This window comes from Apium graveolens, chromosome 9 (assembly GCF_009905375.1).
Source record: "Apium graveolens cultivar Ventura chromosome 9, ASM990537v1, whole genome shotgun sequence".
NCBI lineage: Eukaryota > Viridiplantae > Streptophyta > Magnoliopsida > Apiales > Apiaceae > Apium > Apium graveolens.
Window position 1 is genome coordinate 259,839,632 of NC_133655.1, and position 16,217 is coordinate 259,855,848.

General features: G+C 32.9%; 1 protein-coding gene and 1 pseudogene across 1 annotated transcript; both read left to right on the forward strand.

The window, feature by feature from the left end:
- Positions 1–6,331: 6,331 nt before the first annotated feature.
- LOC141686206 (histidine-containing phosphotransfer protein 1-like) lies at positions 6,332–7,959 on the forward strand. Its single transcript, XM_074491256.1, has 5 exons — positions 6,332–6,394; positions 6,570–6,694; positions 6,778–6,843; positions 7,079–7,150; positions 7,884–7,959. The coding sequence occupies exons 1-5, from the start codon at positions 6,332–6,334 to the stop codon at positions 7,957–7,959; spliced, it is 402 nt and encodes a 133-aa protein (XP_074347357.1).
- A 2,359-nt stretch (positions 7,960–10,318) lies between these two features.
- On the forward strand, positions 10,319–13,188 carry LOC141686585 (receptor-like cytosolic serine/threonine-protein kinase RBK2; annotated as a pseudogene).
- Positions 13,189–16,217: the final 3,029 nt, after the last annotated feature.

Sequence of the window (16,217 nt, forward strand, 5' to 3'; positions counted from 1 at the left end):
AATTATCCACAATTAAATATAGATAATTTTGGTATTTTTCTGGTAATTTTTGGATTACCATATGATTTTATAAGGATTTATAGAATTAATAAAGATTATTTTACATAATTATAAAATTAATCTTCAGAATCAGAAATTGTCCCACTTCAATCTTTTTTACGTTTTTACAACCCGAAACTCTTCCGAAAACTCCTTCCTAACCTAATCTGATAATTCTGAACACTTTTCGTGTTTTGACTTTTTCGATCCGGGGTACGGTTTGACCTGTACGAGTCCCGGTGTGAAATTTTCAAATATACAAATCATTTTATATATCGATAAGAATCCATATTCTCAAAAGGCGAGACATTATTACCTTATTTTTGTATAAAGTGTTTTATAAGAAGGTCTGTTTTGATAATTATCCAAATTAGGTATTAAAATTATATCGTCTTTTTAGTTACTTAACCGCTAAGTAACCTATTTTCAGATCCGATCTGTAAATGTAATTATTGAATTATTAATAAATAAAACATGTGATGGTTCTGTCAGCTATGCTTTGCTGTATTACTAATTGTTTGTGGTTTGTTGGATGCGAAGATTAATTTTATAATTTATTATCGAGGTACATGAATGTAATTCATTTTTAAGTAATTTTACTGAATAATTATTCTTATAATTGTTAAATTGTTTTTAAAATTATTTTTGTTGCTCTATAATTTTATTTCTTATTTTTAGGAGTTTATAAAATTTAGAAATCAATATTTTATTGATTATTTATCTCTGAATAATTTTCAGATTACATTTAATTGTAAAATCAATATCTAATTCTAGAATGCTTCAAAAATCATGAAAATTTTATTTTATTAACTTTTAAATATTTCGAGAATTTTAAAATTGTTTCAGAAATTTTCTAACTTGTATTTAACAGCACGTGTATTCGTTAACTCATCAAATACAGGTCTGATATGCGATCCCAAAAATGGTTTATAAACTTTTTTTTTGAACATTTTATTTATTAGTATTTAAGTACCCCGGAAATTCTAAAGTTATTTTCATAAAAGTTTCGGGTTATCTTACCCGTAAATTATTCGTTGAATCTGTAATTACGGAGTAAAAATCAGATAAGGGCTTCATTTCTTTTTCTTTTTCCCTTCTTTATCCTGCCATAACAATTGCCACCGCCTCCATCAATCTCTCTCGACTCAATTATCTCTCTCTCTCTCTCACTCTTTCTCTTCAATCTCTCTCAAATCTCTCTGTACTTCCTTTTCTTTTTTTTAATCTCTTCCTTTCTTTACTCTTTTTTCTTCTCTTTCTTATCCCCTGCCTTTCCTCTGTTTTCTGGTGAATTATTCCAGCGCCGCCTTTGTTCCGGTATGCTGCTCGATTCTCCGGCCATCTGGCTGTATATGCGCGCGTTTTGTGCGCGTTTGTGTGTGTGTTATTGTGGTGTGCTTGTGTCCAGTGTGCGTGTGTGTCTGTGTGGAGGTATTAACCCTGTTCGGTTGCTATTTCTTTTAAGTTTCCGGTTGCCGCCGGCCCAACTCCGGCGAAGCGATCCCTTTTTCCTGATGATTTTTATCTGAGTCCTACATTTATTAATTAAATAAAATTAGTTTGGTAAAAATTAATTGTGAAATGAAAAATACGAATAAAATAAAATAATACGAATAAAAATACGAATGAAAATAATTAACAACTGAATTGTGTCGGTGAATTGGGATTGCGAATGGTGGTTGGATGTTGTTGTTGTGATTGGATTGTTGTTGTGATTGACGTCGGATTGATTCGACGGGTAGGCCGATAAATAAAGGAGACACTGCCCGATTTTCGGGAAATTAATTCCGAAAATACGGGATCGTAACCTATAATTATCGGAGACGTCGAATCACTATATATATATAGTTATATTATACGAACTTAATTACGATTGAGACAAAATAATTTATAAATAAATGATTACCTGTTTTTCCAAAACGACGAGTATGCGTATTTTCCGAAAATAAACACCGAACCAGATTTCGAAAATGTGAACCATAACTGCTATGTGTATCTCGATAATGCATATATATACGAGCTGGGTTACAAAAGTGTATGGGTAGAATAGGATGGTGGTGTTAAGTCAAACAAAATGATTATCTGAATTAGGATATTTCAACCCTGTAGGTCCTATTCGGAAGACCCGATATTTGACGTTGGACTAGGAATGATCAGTGATTAATTATCAGACTCAACAAGATTCCAATTGAAGGACGTGAAGGATATGATTGTATCCAGAATAGGATAGTGGTTGGACGATAAAGCCAAACGTTCAAGGCAATTTAAGAGTCAACTGATAATAGTGGTTAAAGCTTATCGAGGCAAGTATTCTGGATTTTTCTTTTAAATACTGCAAGCATTCCTGATTTTCTTTTAAATTACTGCAATTATTTCTTCGTTCCTATTCTAAATTTAGAATAGTTAAATGCTTTACATTTCGCCGCAATTACTCTGATTATGCATGTTCTTTTATTCTTGTTCCTATAATTCGATTGCTCTCTTGAGCAAATACCCATTCTTTCGGGTTATTTGCGAACCCTGAATTGGGATATTTTGAATTCAAAATGATTTGACATCAAAACACTCTATGGGCTGGATAGTGATATTTTGGGGATTGAGTTCTACTTAATCCTGAGGACCGGGATATGACTGGTGCCTCGAGATGGGCCGTAGTGCCTGGGGACCCGACTGGATCTATATATTGAGATATAGATCTGCATTATATTCTAACTGATCAGCAGAATATAGATGCGAACTAGTATCCCGTCTAATTTGTTGTTAATCGCCATTAACGACATTATCTCTCGAATGGTTTTATGATTCCAAAACCGGACAAAACCCTGATTCAAGAGATGAATCGGGGAATCGCTTGTCATTTTTGGATTTTAGTTAAAGGCTGGTGACAACCAATGTTTATTCGCTCACTCACTCAAAATAAATAGAATTGTTCAAAATTGTTTTAAGATTTTTTTCGGGAGTTTTTCCTTTGGTATTAATATTTGAACTCAAATTATATACTTGCTGGGCATTTTTGGCTCACTCTTGCTTTGTCAATTCTTATTTCTGCCAGAAACAGATAAGGATAAAAATGAATAGCTTAGATAGACAACAGAAGTTTGAGAAATCTCCGTTGCGAGAAGTGGAAGAAGTTAGAAGAATATGACACGAGCATTAGTTCAAAGGTATTTACACTTGTATTCTAGTTATTGTGAGTTGTAAAGAGGTAGATTCTTGTTTCACACCATAACATGTAAACGATCCGGATTTAAGGGGTTAATTGAATATGCTTTTGTTTTATGTAAATACTGTTTTCGTGACACCAAATCTTGACCCCGGATTTGGGTTGTTACAGTACATTTGCAATATACCTTATATCTTAAGGAAAACATTACTAGAACGATAAGTGAGTGCAAAACAATTGCATAGTATCTCAAGAAAGGTTTATGACACTTGCACAACAATAGGATTGACAAGGGAGAAACACTTGCAATATATCAAGGAAGTCCAGGAAACTTGTAATATATCAAGAAAGGTGCAGTACACTTGCCTTAAGAAGGCTGGACTAACTCTCGTCTTGATCGTGGAAGCAACCGGGAGCACTACTCGACTTTGACGACAAGTTTACTACCTTTTCCTGAAACTACACAAAATATAAGGCCTCATCGAGATACATTCTCACAGAGACTCCATCCTAGTTAAAGATTTCAAAACATATTGGCACTTAGGCCTAACTACACATTTGACTCTTTACTCATCACTTATTATGCTCAAATAATCATCTAGGATCACATAACACATTTAATAACATAATATACAAATTGGATATAATGGTGCGCTATTGAGTTTTGAATGATCTTACTCAACCAACACGATTGACTCGAAGTGCTACCTAGTCTAGTGCAACCCAACTAGCTCTCAAAACTTGAAGTGCCTTTCCTAGCCAAACTCCATTTCACTTAGGCACACCTATAGCCTAACCTTCTACCGACCTCTTACTAACAGTTAGACTTAATGGCCAACTTAGGCCTCACCTCTAAGGATGAGAAATCTAAGTGCAAGGATAATGTGCTCCTAAGTGCAACTTTTAGGTGACACCGAAGGGTACTAAGTGACAAAGAACCCCTTTCCACTCAAGGTTTGACACTCAAATTTCTACAGCGGAATCTCAGGTCCTAAATCTAACTTGTGCACTTGGAATGACACCAAGGTTCAGCCTATGCCTCCTTGGGCCTACTCTCAAAGATAGCTCTCCCCTGTCCTAGTGACACTCAAACTGCCCTGTTTTGAACTCACTTAATACCCTTGGTTTTAACTCTAAAACCTTGAACTATGGCTTGAAAAACCTCCCACAAACTCCCTAGTATCAATGCTAAGCAAGGCCTAATGAGGGACTATCAATGACACCACTTTCTAAGCTTAAAAGTGCTCCTCACTCAAACTGCCTCTGTTCTGACCAGAAGTCATGATTCGACTTGTGCTCCTAACTAAATGGGTTGGTTTCTTACATTTAAAGCTTCTGGGATCAAGTATACTCATTAGTGTACTGCTATTGAAAACTGATGTGGGTATATTTTAATCCGTTCTCATCTTTACCTTTTTCAAGTTCTCTTACTAGTGAATATAATATTTATTAATTATACGGGAATTAAGACTTAATGTGTTTAATACAGTCAAAGCATTTGCTCAAGAAGAATGACATAAGAGAGTTTTTTGATCCTTTACTTTTTGACGACTACGACTCCCTACAGATGAACCTCGTAGTTTTATCTGCCTTTCTGTGTGTGCATCAGTCATCTATCAGGCGTCCTCGAATGAGTCAGGCACATACCGATCCTTAACTCAAATAAATCATTAGTAAATTCAAACAAAGTAAGATCAAAACTGCAGTAAACTTCGTTGGATAAAAATTTAGTACTAGATAATGATCTCAAGGAGATGTATGAAAACAATATTCAGTCTTTTCATTTTATGTAGAATCTAGATACTGTAGGACTAGGGATGACATGCTCATTTCCTTAGGCGACCATATGAGCTTGGAGATGGTGAAAAGATGTAGAAAGTCATCATATTGGAGGAGGTGCTATGAAGAACTTTTTGATGCTGAGAATCATCATCTTACCGCATTTCGGAACTCAAATGTTGTTAACAGGCCTAAACAGAGGCCTCTGCATGAATGGCTTATTTGAAATCATATTTTTTCTGGCTAGCTATCAAGAACATATTTTATAGCCCATGCCAAAAGTCCATATAGTAAATATCCAGGTAGATATCAAAAGAATTATATATCTATTTTTGGTTGAGTTGATGATGTTATCTTTGATATGTATATATTACCCTAATGGATCAAACCACTTTAGTTAATTATAGACACAATCAGGCATTCAATGACTTTGTTCATGTAAATAGTTCAATTCTTGATGATAATATTGTAATTTGTAGGTTTGTAACATATGTTTACATGATGCACATACAATTAATATCTAATGTTGTATGTTGTTTATTTTATTTCCCCAGACCTCATTATCAATACTTAATCTCGATGCGAGTTAGACTTATGACTGTGTTTATCTGAAACAATTGTCATTTTAGAAGCATAGATTTGGAATGTTAGTTTGTGGTGATTTTATATAAGACTAGTTATAAAATGATTTTATATAGCATATTTACATGACGGTGTTATAGGTGATTTGGAATGTTGGTTTGTGGTGATTTTATATAAGACTAGTTATGGTGCGAGCTACGTTACCACATCAAATATGAATAATTTGAAATTGACTTTGTCTTAAATTTTGATTAAATTATAACAAAATGTTTTCTATGTTACTGAGTTAGATACTTTAGGCTACAAAACACTATCATTACTTCCTGCCATTGTATTTTACATGGAAAAAAAATTATGTCAATTCTTCTGCTCCTAAGCTTATATCTTCAATACATATGAAATGATGGAGAAGATACCACAAGGAGGAGAGACCATCATTTGGATGGGCCCAATAGAATGATGTTAATCCTGACTTGTTTACAACATTAGTTTGTCAGCTAGCTAACTATATTGGCATACATTTAATTATATTTCACCAAACCTACTAACTACTTATTTTAGGAGTACTATATTTAGCAAATTCTACATGCTAAAACTGAAGCATTTATTATGAGTAACATAAGATGTTAAAATATAATTAGTGCATATACCTGCTACATTTGAGTTTAGAGCTGTACGTGAGTCATTTTCCTGCTCAAAAGCAACTAATTATTAAGTAGCAAGAGCTTAGAATTCGAAGCCTTTGAACTAGTTAAAAGTCAGGTGATAATGGATTCTCTTAAACAACTCCAGCGACACTATGTTCAGTTTGTAAAATCTCTGTATCGCGAGGTCAGTTGGTTTTATAATTCTCTCATTTTGAAGAATTTCTTTCTATAAATATTTAATTTCACCCTAAAAATGTTGATCTGACTAATCTTTGATGCTGGATGCTGTGAATTTTACTTGATTTTTATACCATTTTGGATTCAGAATGGTCGATTGTTGTTTCTTGATTTGTTTACAGAAAACTGTGGATCGCCAATTTTTTGACATGCAAAAGCTGAGTGATGATCCGCAATTTCTTTCAGTTCTTGCGAATGGTTTTGATAATGTGTGGGAGAGTGTGTCACACAAGCTGGAAATTGCAATGTCAGTTTCTTTCTGTTATTTGTTTATGTCTATTTTTTAATTTATTTATTTTATGTTTAAAAGTAGTTTATTTAATTTAACAGTGAGCATAAAAATGTCAATCGGGAACTCAATGATGCTGTCCACAGGTTGAAGGGTTCAAGCACGAGGTCATCCCCTATTTATTTATTCTAGTGATAATATATAACATAATTTTTATTTAACATAATGCAACTAAGATTCAAATATGGTTGAGTAGATATTTAGATAGGTTCTTTTATCATTAAAAGCACTTTTCATAGAATAATTTGTGTAAATGTGAAGGTGTCTATTACTAACCAACTTTATAAGCTAATATTATTTAAGAATACATCTGACTAATCATATTTCTTTCCTGATTAACAGCATTGGTGCTAAAAAGGTGACAACTCTATGCCTTGCCTTTGAAGATCATTACAGTACTCAGAACTATGAAGCGTGAGTTTTACTTTTCTCCTACTTTTACTATAATAACAAAATTCAAAATTTTCAATTAAATATGTTCCAATGTTAATATTAACAACTCGCTTGTGTATCAATTTCATAGAGTAAAATAAGGTTGATACAGTAAATTTGCACAAGTTTGACGTTATGCACATTAGTTGGAGGGTAGGAACTCACCCTCGCTATAATCGACAGAGTTCCTATATTTTTCTTAGGCATGATTAGATTATTATTGCTTTTCTATAATGGAAGTCTTAAAGAATGTCATAAATCCAGCCAATTTAGTAAAAAGAAATTGATTCGTTGAATGTCCGTACATCAAGATTTGTTTAGCTAAAATAGATGTGGATGTGCTCAATTCATGAAAATTGACATGCTTCCCAAATATAAATTACTTAGTTAGAGTACTCGGTGTACACATAAATATTTGGTTATTAATTTGGTTTTTAGATTCTCAGTGGTACATCATAGTCTTTGTTCAGGTTTGGATCCCTTCCGCCTCTTCATAAAAAGGAAATAACATTTGCATGAAAACTTGTGAGATATTTGCATGCAGTGGTGGTTGTCATCCTAATATTTAATGAGAAAAGTATGCTAAAAATGTGTACACAATTTTATTCTAAAGTGTTGTCCTTGGTGTCATTAATCAGTTTTGTTGTCATTAATAATTTGCAGCCTAATCATATTATTGATATATTGTAACGAATCAAAGTTGTCTTTGTTGTAGTTGTCTCCAATGCCTCCCAAAAATGAAAGAAGAGTATGTTTTTGTCAAAAACAAGCTGGAGACGGTTTGCAGTTAAGTACATTTCTTTCATTTCAAGCTAAGCCTCGTCGTTTCCTTTTTTGTGATTTAAGCAAAAATCTTCGTTCATCTTTTCGAGAGCTTAAGATCATTATTCTAATCGGATGGGTCACTCACTAGTGCGAGACATTCAAGTTTTGAAATTTATGACAGTATTTTTTGAAATGTCGAGTTATAACACCTGCAATTATACATATGCTTAGTAGTGCTCTGTGTTATAGACTTGTCAGACTAATGCTCACACTAATATCTTATTATGTAAATTTGAACTTGTTAGTAACTTGCTTTATATTTTATTGGTTTGGAGGGTTCTCTGTATATAAGAGAAATGCATTATAGCAACTCAATGTATTTCTTATGAAATAAATGCTTTCGAAATTTTTTACAATATATATATATATGTATGTATGATTGCAATTGAAACGCTTTTTTCATTTAGAGATTTCACTATTTTTTTTTTTATTTTTTTGTTATTGTCCTTTCTGCTACTCTATTTTTAAAGGATATATTATCTCTGTTATGTGCAGCTGCAACAACAAATCATCGGCGTAGGTGGATCGGTCCCAATTCTGGGATAATTAAGCTTCCTTTGGTGGGACGATAGTCTAAGTGTTTGTTAAACATTTAGTGTTGAGTATTAAAGGATTCAGGTCTATCTTTAATTATAATAATAAGTTTGAGTGATAAACGATTTAAGTTGTTGGTTACCTGAGTATTCATGTAATTTAGTATTTCGGTCATTCTAATAAAGCTATATATTGGTCGTTTTATGCATGTTTGGATGAATTGGAATTTATCTAGTATTTTGTATGCTTTAGAATTGATCATTAAAGATAAATGTATGTAATGTTTAAAACATAATTATTTTGGGGGCTAAATGATGAAACTTGTTGATGCAAGACTTATTATCCTTGTGTTATTATTCCGGCAAGTCATCACAATTTAGAAATATATTTCTATTTATGACTTAAATTGGTTAGTAGTAAGCCACAAGTAGTAGTTGATGTTAAATATAGGTTCACGTTCACATGAAACATAATATATGGAAATGGAAGGAGGAGCAAAAGGCGGTCTGCGTTGCACTGCCAAGCCTTCTTGACAGAAGATACTTTATATAGCACTTGGGTCAAAGTAAGAACATACCAGTAACTCCGTAACGGGTTGAGGTTTACTTGATAACATAAACCTATTTACAAGTAATATGAATAAATCTATGAACTTATTACTTGAACAAAAATGACGATTTTTTTTCGTAATTGAACCAATTGCGACGATAAAATTATAACTCTTCTTCTTCTTGGGATCAGGTTCAAGTCCTTTTCTGAATTCTTTTATATCAGATTGCTTATGTGTTATGAGCGCATTCATAAAATAATATCCACGTTGAGTTTATTATTCTGGATATTTTTGGGGCGTGAAAGTTATATATTTTCACAGATGTGGGAACATAAGATAATTACATGGAACATAAGATAATTACATAAAAGAACATATGAAATTATCGACTTATCAGACTAGGAGTTTGTAGTTGTGAATGTTAGGTGTCATACTTCCTACTCAAGTTTTCATGCATAGGGTGTTCTGATAAAGCTAATGGCATATTTCCCTTTACTATGTTATTTGCCGACTTGGTGATTTTACATAAGTTGTATGCCATCTATTCGTTACAGTTTTGTATTCAATGTTTTAATGCTCAGCTGTCAGGGCTTTCATCGGTCTTCAACGATGTAAATCCCCAAATATGTTCTTTTCCTTTATTTTGCTCTTATTTTTCAATTATCTTTTTCCCTGTACAAGAATTTCTGTCTTATTAGATTATTTGTTTGGTTAATTAAATCTCCTCTTCGTGAGAGTTGTTCCTATTTTATTTTGGGTATGTTCTTGGTGTGTTTTGGTGTTTTTGGTATATGGTTTTTGATTAATTACAACATCTGTTGGGAAATTTCTGAACACCATTGTTTTTAGGAGTTCTTATTTAATTTCTCTTGAGGCAGTTGCAGTGTTACCTGATTAAGAGGTCGAGAAGGGTTCGAGACTCGATAGAGGCATATGCATTTTGACCATTATAAATAGTAATGAAGTAAAATTCAAGTGATAATTTTATTTTTTTCTATAGATATGTGTGTTTGTTTCATTTTTTTCTTGAGATTTAGTCAATTCTTATGTTAAGGTTAATATTTAAGGTATCAATTGTTATGTTAGAAGTGGAAGCTGTGTTGCACTTGCACCTGGTTGTGTATGCTGTTACTTTTACTCTTTAAGCTGAATTTTAACTTTTGTTTAGTGCATTTGACAGTTCTCATAATTGTTATCCTCGAAAATGTCACTATTAATTGTTGTTAATTTAGTTTTGAGGTATGGATAAAGAAAAAGAAGATGTATACTCACCAACAGGGGTACTTGAGGACTTCTCAGATTCCGACAGTGTCTCTACGAAAGAGAGCACTTCAGAATTTGAATATCAATACTTCTCAAAAACCCCTTCTCGATGGGCCGGTATTGTGCAATTAATCAAAACTAAGTCAAAGAGACACATAGGCACCCTGCATCCTCTTAATCTTTCTAGAAGATTTAGCAGTAGCATGAAAAACATGCTAGCAAGTCCCCCCACTGAATCAGATTTGAACTATTTTAAGCCTCATTGGAAGAATATTACCCTCTCGCAACTTCAATCTGCTACCAACAATTTTCCCCCAGAGTCAAAATTTTCTTGTCAGTTGAGATAGTGACAGTGCATGATATGCTGAAATTTTTTAACTTAACCTGATTTTTGGGCTATAGAAAACCTGACTGGAAAGGGAGGTCAGGCTGAAGTTTATAAAGGATGTTTGCGAGATGGCCAGTTTGTTGCAATAAGAAACTGACTAAAGGGTCTCCTCAGGATTGGATAGGAGACTTCCTAGCAGGGCCATGTCAACCATCCCCACGCTGCCAAGTTGATTGGTTATAGGGTCGACTGAGTCGTGCACCTTGTTTTGGAGCTATCTCCTGATGCTGGATTGGTAGAACTTATCTTTGGTCTTTTAGAGTTCACGTTTCAATTGAACTTTGCAAAGTGCAAATGTGGTTTTGTCTGTTGACATTTAACATCAGGAATAGTTTACAGCTTAAAATAGAATATTAGAATGGGGTATTAGGTATAAGGTTGTCAGGGGAACAGCTGAAGGTCTTTTTTATCTTCACGAAGGTGGTCAAAGAAGAATCATCCACAAAGATATCAAGGCTGCAAATATATTGCTTACAAAGGACTTTGAGCCTCAGGTACCTTCACATTTAATCTCGGTGGCCTTTCTAGTTCAGTTTTTATCAATACATATGTGGTAAAACGGCATATTCTGAAATGTTTTTTTTGTTTGCTTTTTGTATAATACGAATTCAGCTTTTTTACTTGGGTTTGATCAGATTTTCCAATATAGTTTCACTATTTTAATACAGATTTGTGATTTTGGGCTTGCCATGGCTCCCAGAGCACTGGACTCATCACACAGTGACAATATTTGAGGGCACACTTCGGTTCTGTTAGAATAATATAAGATCCTGGAAAGGGCAATTCTTTACCACCTTTATATTTTAGAGTAACCGGTTCCTTCACATGGTATCAGAGCTCAGGCTGACAGAGGACTCAGGTTCGATCCCCGAACCGGCCACCCCAATATTTCTTACAATTTATGAGAGACACGAAAGGCAAATTTGGCATTTTTCGTTTCCTGAGTTTTAGCCCCAATTAACAAAGGGCCTGAGAAACTTTCTGGTTAAGAATCAGGTATAGAACCAATGGGCAACACTTGGTTGTTACAAGTTCGAATCCGTTATTATATTCATCTCCAAAGATGTGCGCCCGTGATCTGCTCTTCGACCAATAAATGGGCTTTCGAGTGAGGGGGAGTGTTAAAATAATATAAAATAATGCCCTAAAGATGGGCGTCGGTGTTCCACTCTTCGACCCATAAATGGGCTTCATTTTAGATGAGCTGGTTACTCAACGAGGTTCGTTGGTTACTCAACATGTTCGTCTATCTGTCTACTTTTATACAGCCTGCTCATTCATTCAGAGGGTTACTCAACAGGTTCGTTTATCTGTCTTCTCTTCAGAGCCTGCTCATTCTTTCTGAGTGGTATATCAGTGGATGTAGGTTTTATTACTTATTCATATAATTATGAATTCATAATTTCGAAGCTATACTGCCCCTGAGTTCTTGATGTATGGCATAGTAGACGAGAAAACTGATGTTTTCACATTTGGTGTACTGCTAGTGGACGTCGAGCTTTGGATTACTCACAACAAAGTCTTGTAATGAATATCTATAGATAATTATTAATTATACGGCCATTAAGACTTAATGTGTTCATTACAGGCAAAGCCTTTGCTCAAGAAGAATGACATAAGAGAGCTTGTTGATCCTTTACTTTTTGACGACTACAACTCCCTACAGATGAACCTCGTAGTTTTATCTGCCTTTCTGTGTGTGCAGCAGTCATCTATCAGGCGTCCTCGAATGAGTCAGGCACATACTGATCCTTAACTCAAATAAATCATTAGTAAATTCCAACAAAGTAAGATCAAAACTGCAGTAAACTTCGTTGGATAAAAATTTAGTACTAGATAGTGATCTCAAGGAGATGTATGAAAACAATATTCAGTCTTTTCATTTTATGTAGAATCTAGTAACTGTAGGACTAGGGATGACATACTCATTTCGCTTGCAGATATTACAGATTTTGAAAGGCGACCATATGAGCTTGGAGATGGTGAAAAGATGTAGAAAGTCATCATATTGGAAGAGGTACTCTGAAGAACTTTTTGATGCTGAGAATCATCATCTTACCGCATTTCGGAACTCAAATGTTGTTAACAGGCCTAAACAGAGGCCTCTGCAGATGCCTCTGCATGAATGGCTTGTTTGAACATCATATTTTTTCTGGCTAGCTATCAAAAACATATTTTATAGCCCATGCCAAAAGTCCATAGAGTAAATATCCAGGTAGATATCAAAAGAAGTATATATCTATTTTTGGTTGAGTAGATGATGTTATCTTTAATATGTATATATTACCCTAATAGATCGAACCACTTTAGTTAATTATAGACACAATCAGGCATTCAATGACTTTGTTCATGTAAATAGTTCAATACTTGATGATAATGTTGTCATTTGTAGGTCTGTAACATACGTTTACATGATGCACGTACATTTAATATCTAATGCTGCAAGTTGTTTATTTTATTTCCCCGGAACTCATTATCAGTACTTAATCTCGATGCGAGTTAGACTCATGACTGTATTTATCTGAAATAAGTGTCATTTTAGAAGCTTTAGATTTCGATGATCACAAACTAAGTCAATGAACACGTAACTAGCCCAATGGTTACAAAAGGCTGATAAAATTTTGAAACTCCGGCATGCATTTGTTATTAGTCCATAGCATCTTAAAAACAAATTGACGGACAATTGCTTGGTCTTCTGTCTTTAGTTTAAGGGAAAGCTGAAGAATACGGTTACCATTTACCAACTTTCTCTAAAGGCTGAAGTTCACCTAAACTACTTCCTCCTAGAGTTTTAAAAAAGGTTGAAGTTCATTTTTTATATCCGTACAAGCTAAGTTTTTCTAGCCTATATTTCTAACAATATCTTAAGATGGAATTGAGAACATAAAGAAATAAATTAAAACTACTTTGTGGTAATTTACTTTGTGGGTCAGAGCAAATTCAATACTAGATCAAAAATGCATATAGCCATAATTATAATATGGATCAAAAAGTGGTTTATGGTGCTAAAATAACACTTAAACTTTTTTGTGTTAAAATAGCACTTCAATTCTGATGCTAGTTGTATCTTACAACCAAATAATTCCATAATTACCTAAAATTTTATCCTAACTCATTCATTTTAATTTAAAGTGAACCTCCTTGTATTTCATTATTAATTATTTTATGATATGACAAGGATGACTACAAACATTCTTCGTCTTAAATATAAGACCAAATATCTATTTATGCATTTAGCTATATATTGAAGTTGAATTTTATGATTTTAGTATTACATTATAGTTATAAGAATAAATATAGGTATGCATTGTACTTGCTCTAGAGAATCTGATCGGAAAGTTTATAATGATTTTATATAGCATATTTACGTGACCATGTTATAGGTGATTTAGAATGTTGATTTGTGGTGATTTTATATAAGACTAGTTATGGTGCCAGCTATCAAATATTAATAATTTGAAATTGACTTTGTCTTAAATTTTGATTAAATTATAACAAAATATTTTCTATGTTACTGACTACTTATTTGAGGAGTACTATATTTAGAAAATTCTACATGCTAAAACTGAAGCATTTATTATGAGTAACATAAGATGTTAAAAATATAATTAGTAACATAGCTGTGAGTCATTTCCCAATAGAAGCAACTAATTATTAAGTAGCAAGAGCTTAGAAATCGAAGCCTTTGAACTAGTTAAAAGTCAGGTGATAATGGACTCCCTTAAACAACTCCAGCGACAATATGTTCAGTTTGTAAAATCTCTGTATCGCGAGGTCAGTTGGTTTTATAGTTTTCTCATTTTTGAAAAATTTCTTTTTATAGATATTTAATTTCACCCTAAAAATGCTTATCTGACTAATCTTTGATGCTAGCTTCCGGGAATTTTACTTGATTTTTATACCATTTTGGATTTATTATGGTGGATTGTTGTTTCTTGATTTGTTTACAGAAAACCGTGGATCACCAATTTATTGACATGCAAAAGCTGAGTGATGATCCACAATTTCTTTCAGTTCTTGAGAATGGTTTTGATAATGTTTGGGAGAGTGTGTCACACAAGCTGGAAATTGCAATGTCAATTTCTTTCTGTTATTTGTTTATGTCTATTTTTTTTAATTTATTTATTTTAGGTTTAAAAATAGTTTATTTAATTTAACAGTGAGCAGAAAAATGTCAATCGGGAACTCAATGATGCTGTCCACAGGTTGAAGGGTTCAAGCATGAGGTCATCCCCTATTTATTTATTCTAGTGATAATATGTAACATAATTTTTATTTAACATAATGCACCTAAAAAATTTAAATATGGTTGAGTAGATATTTAGATAGGTTTTTTTATCATTAAAAATACTTTTCATAAAATAATTTGTGTAAATGTGAAGGTGTCTATTACTAACCAACTTCATAAGCTAATATTAATTAAGAATACATCTAACTAATCATATTTCTTTCCTGAATAACAACATTGGCGCTAAAAAGGTGACAACTCTATGCCTTGCCTTTGAAGATCATTATAGTACTCACAACTATGAAGCGTGAGTTTTACTTTTCTCCTACTTTTACTATAATAACAAAATTCAAAATTTACAATTAAATTTGTTCCAATGTTAATATTAACAACTCGATTGTGTATCAATTTCATAGAGTAAAATAAGGTTGATACAGTAAATTTGCACAAGTTTGACGTTATGCACATTAGTTAGCGGGTAGGAACTCACCCTCATTATAATGGACATAATTTCTATGTTTTCCTTAGGCATGATTAGATTATTAGTGCTTTTCTATAATGGAAGTCTTAAGAATGTCATAAATCCAACCAATTTAGCGAGAAGGAATGGATTCGTTGAATGTCCGTACATCAAGATTTGTTTAGCTAAAATAGATGTGAATGTGCTCAATTTGTGAAAATTGACATACTTCCCAAATATAAATTACTTAGTTAGAGTACTCGGTGTACATATAAATTTGGTTATTAATTTAGTTTTTAGATTCTCAGTGGTACATCATAGTCTTTTGTTCAGGTTTGGATCCCTTCCGCCTCTTCATAAAAAGGAAATAACATTTGCATGAAATTTTATTACATAAAATTTTAAAAATAGTTGCATAATTTTTTAGTGAGTACCAATATTTGGGACCTAAACATGGTTTCCTTATTAGTATAGATAGTTGATAGTTGATAACCCAAAACACGGGACCGAGACTAAAAATATCGAATTAATATTTGTAGAGAATTATTCATAATCTGTGCGAAACATGAATTAAAATTAATATATTATTATCAAATATTAAATTGGTACTTGCAAAAAATAGTTATGTGGTTAAAAAGAATCGAATCAGTTATGAAATTTTCCACTATAATTCTATTTTTTCATTGTTTTACTTGATATGGAAATCTAACATATTAGTTTTATTTTTGTGAAATGAATTGTATCTCTTTTTTATGAACCAAATATATGTTCTTTAGATAATTTAATATTAATTAATATTAT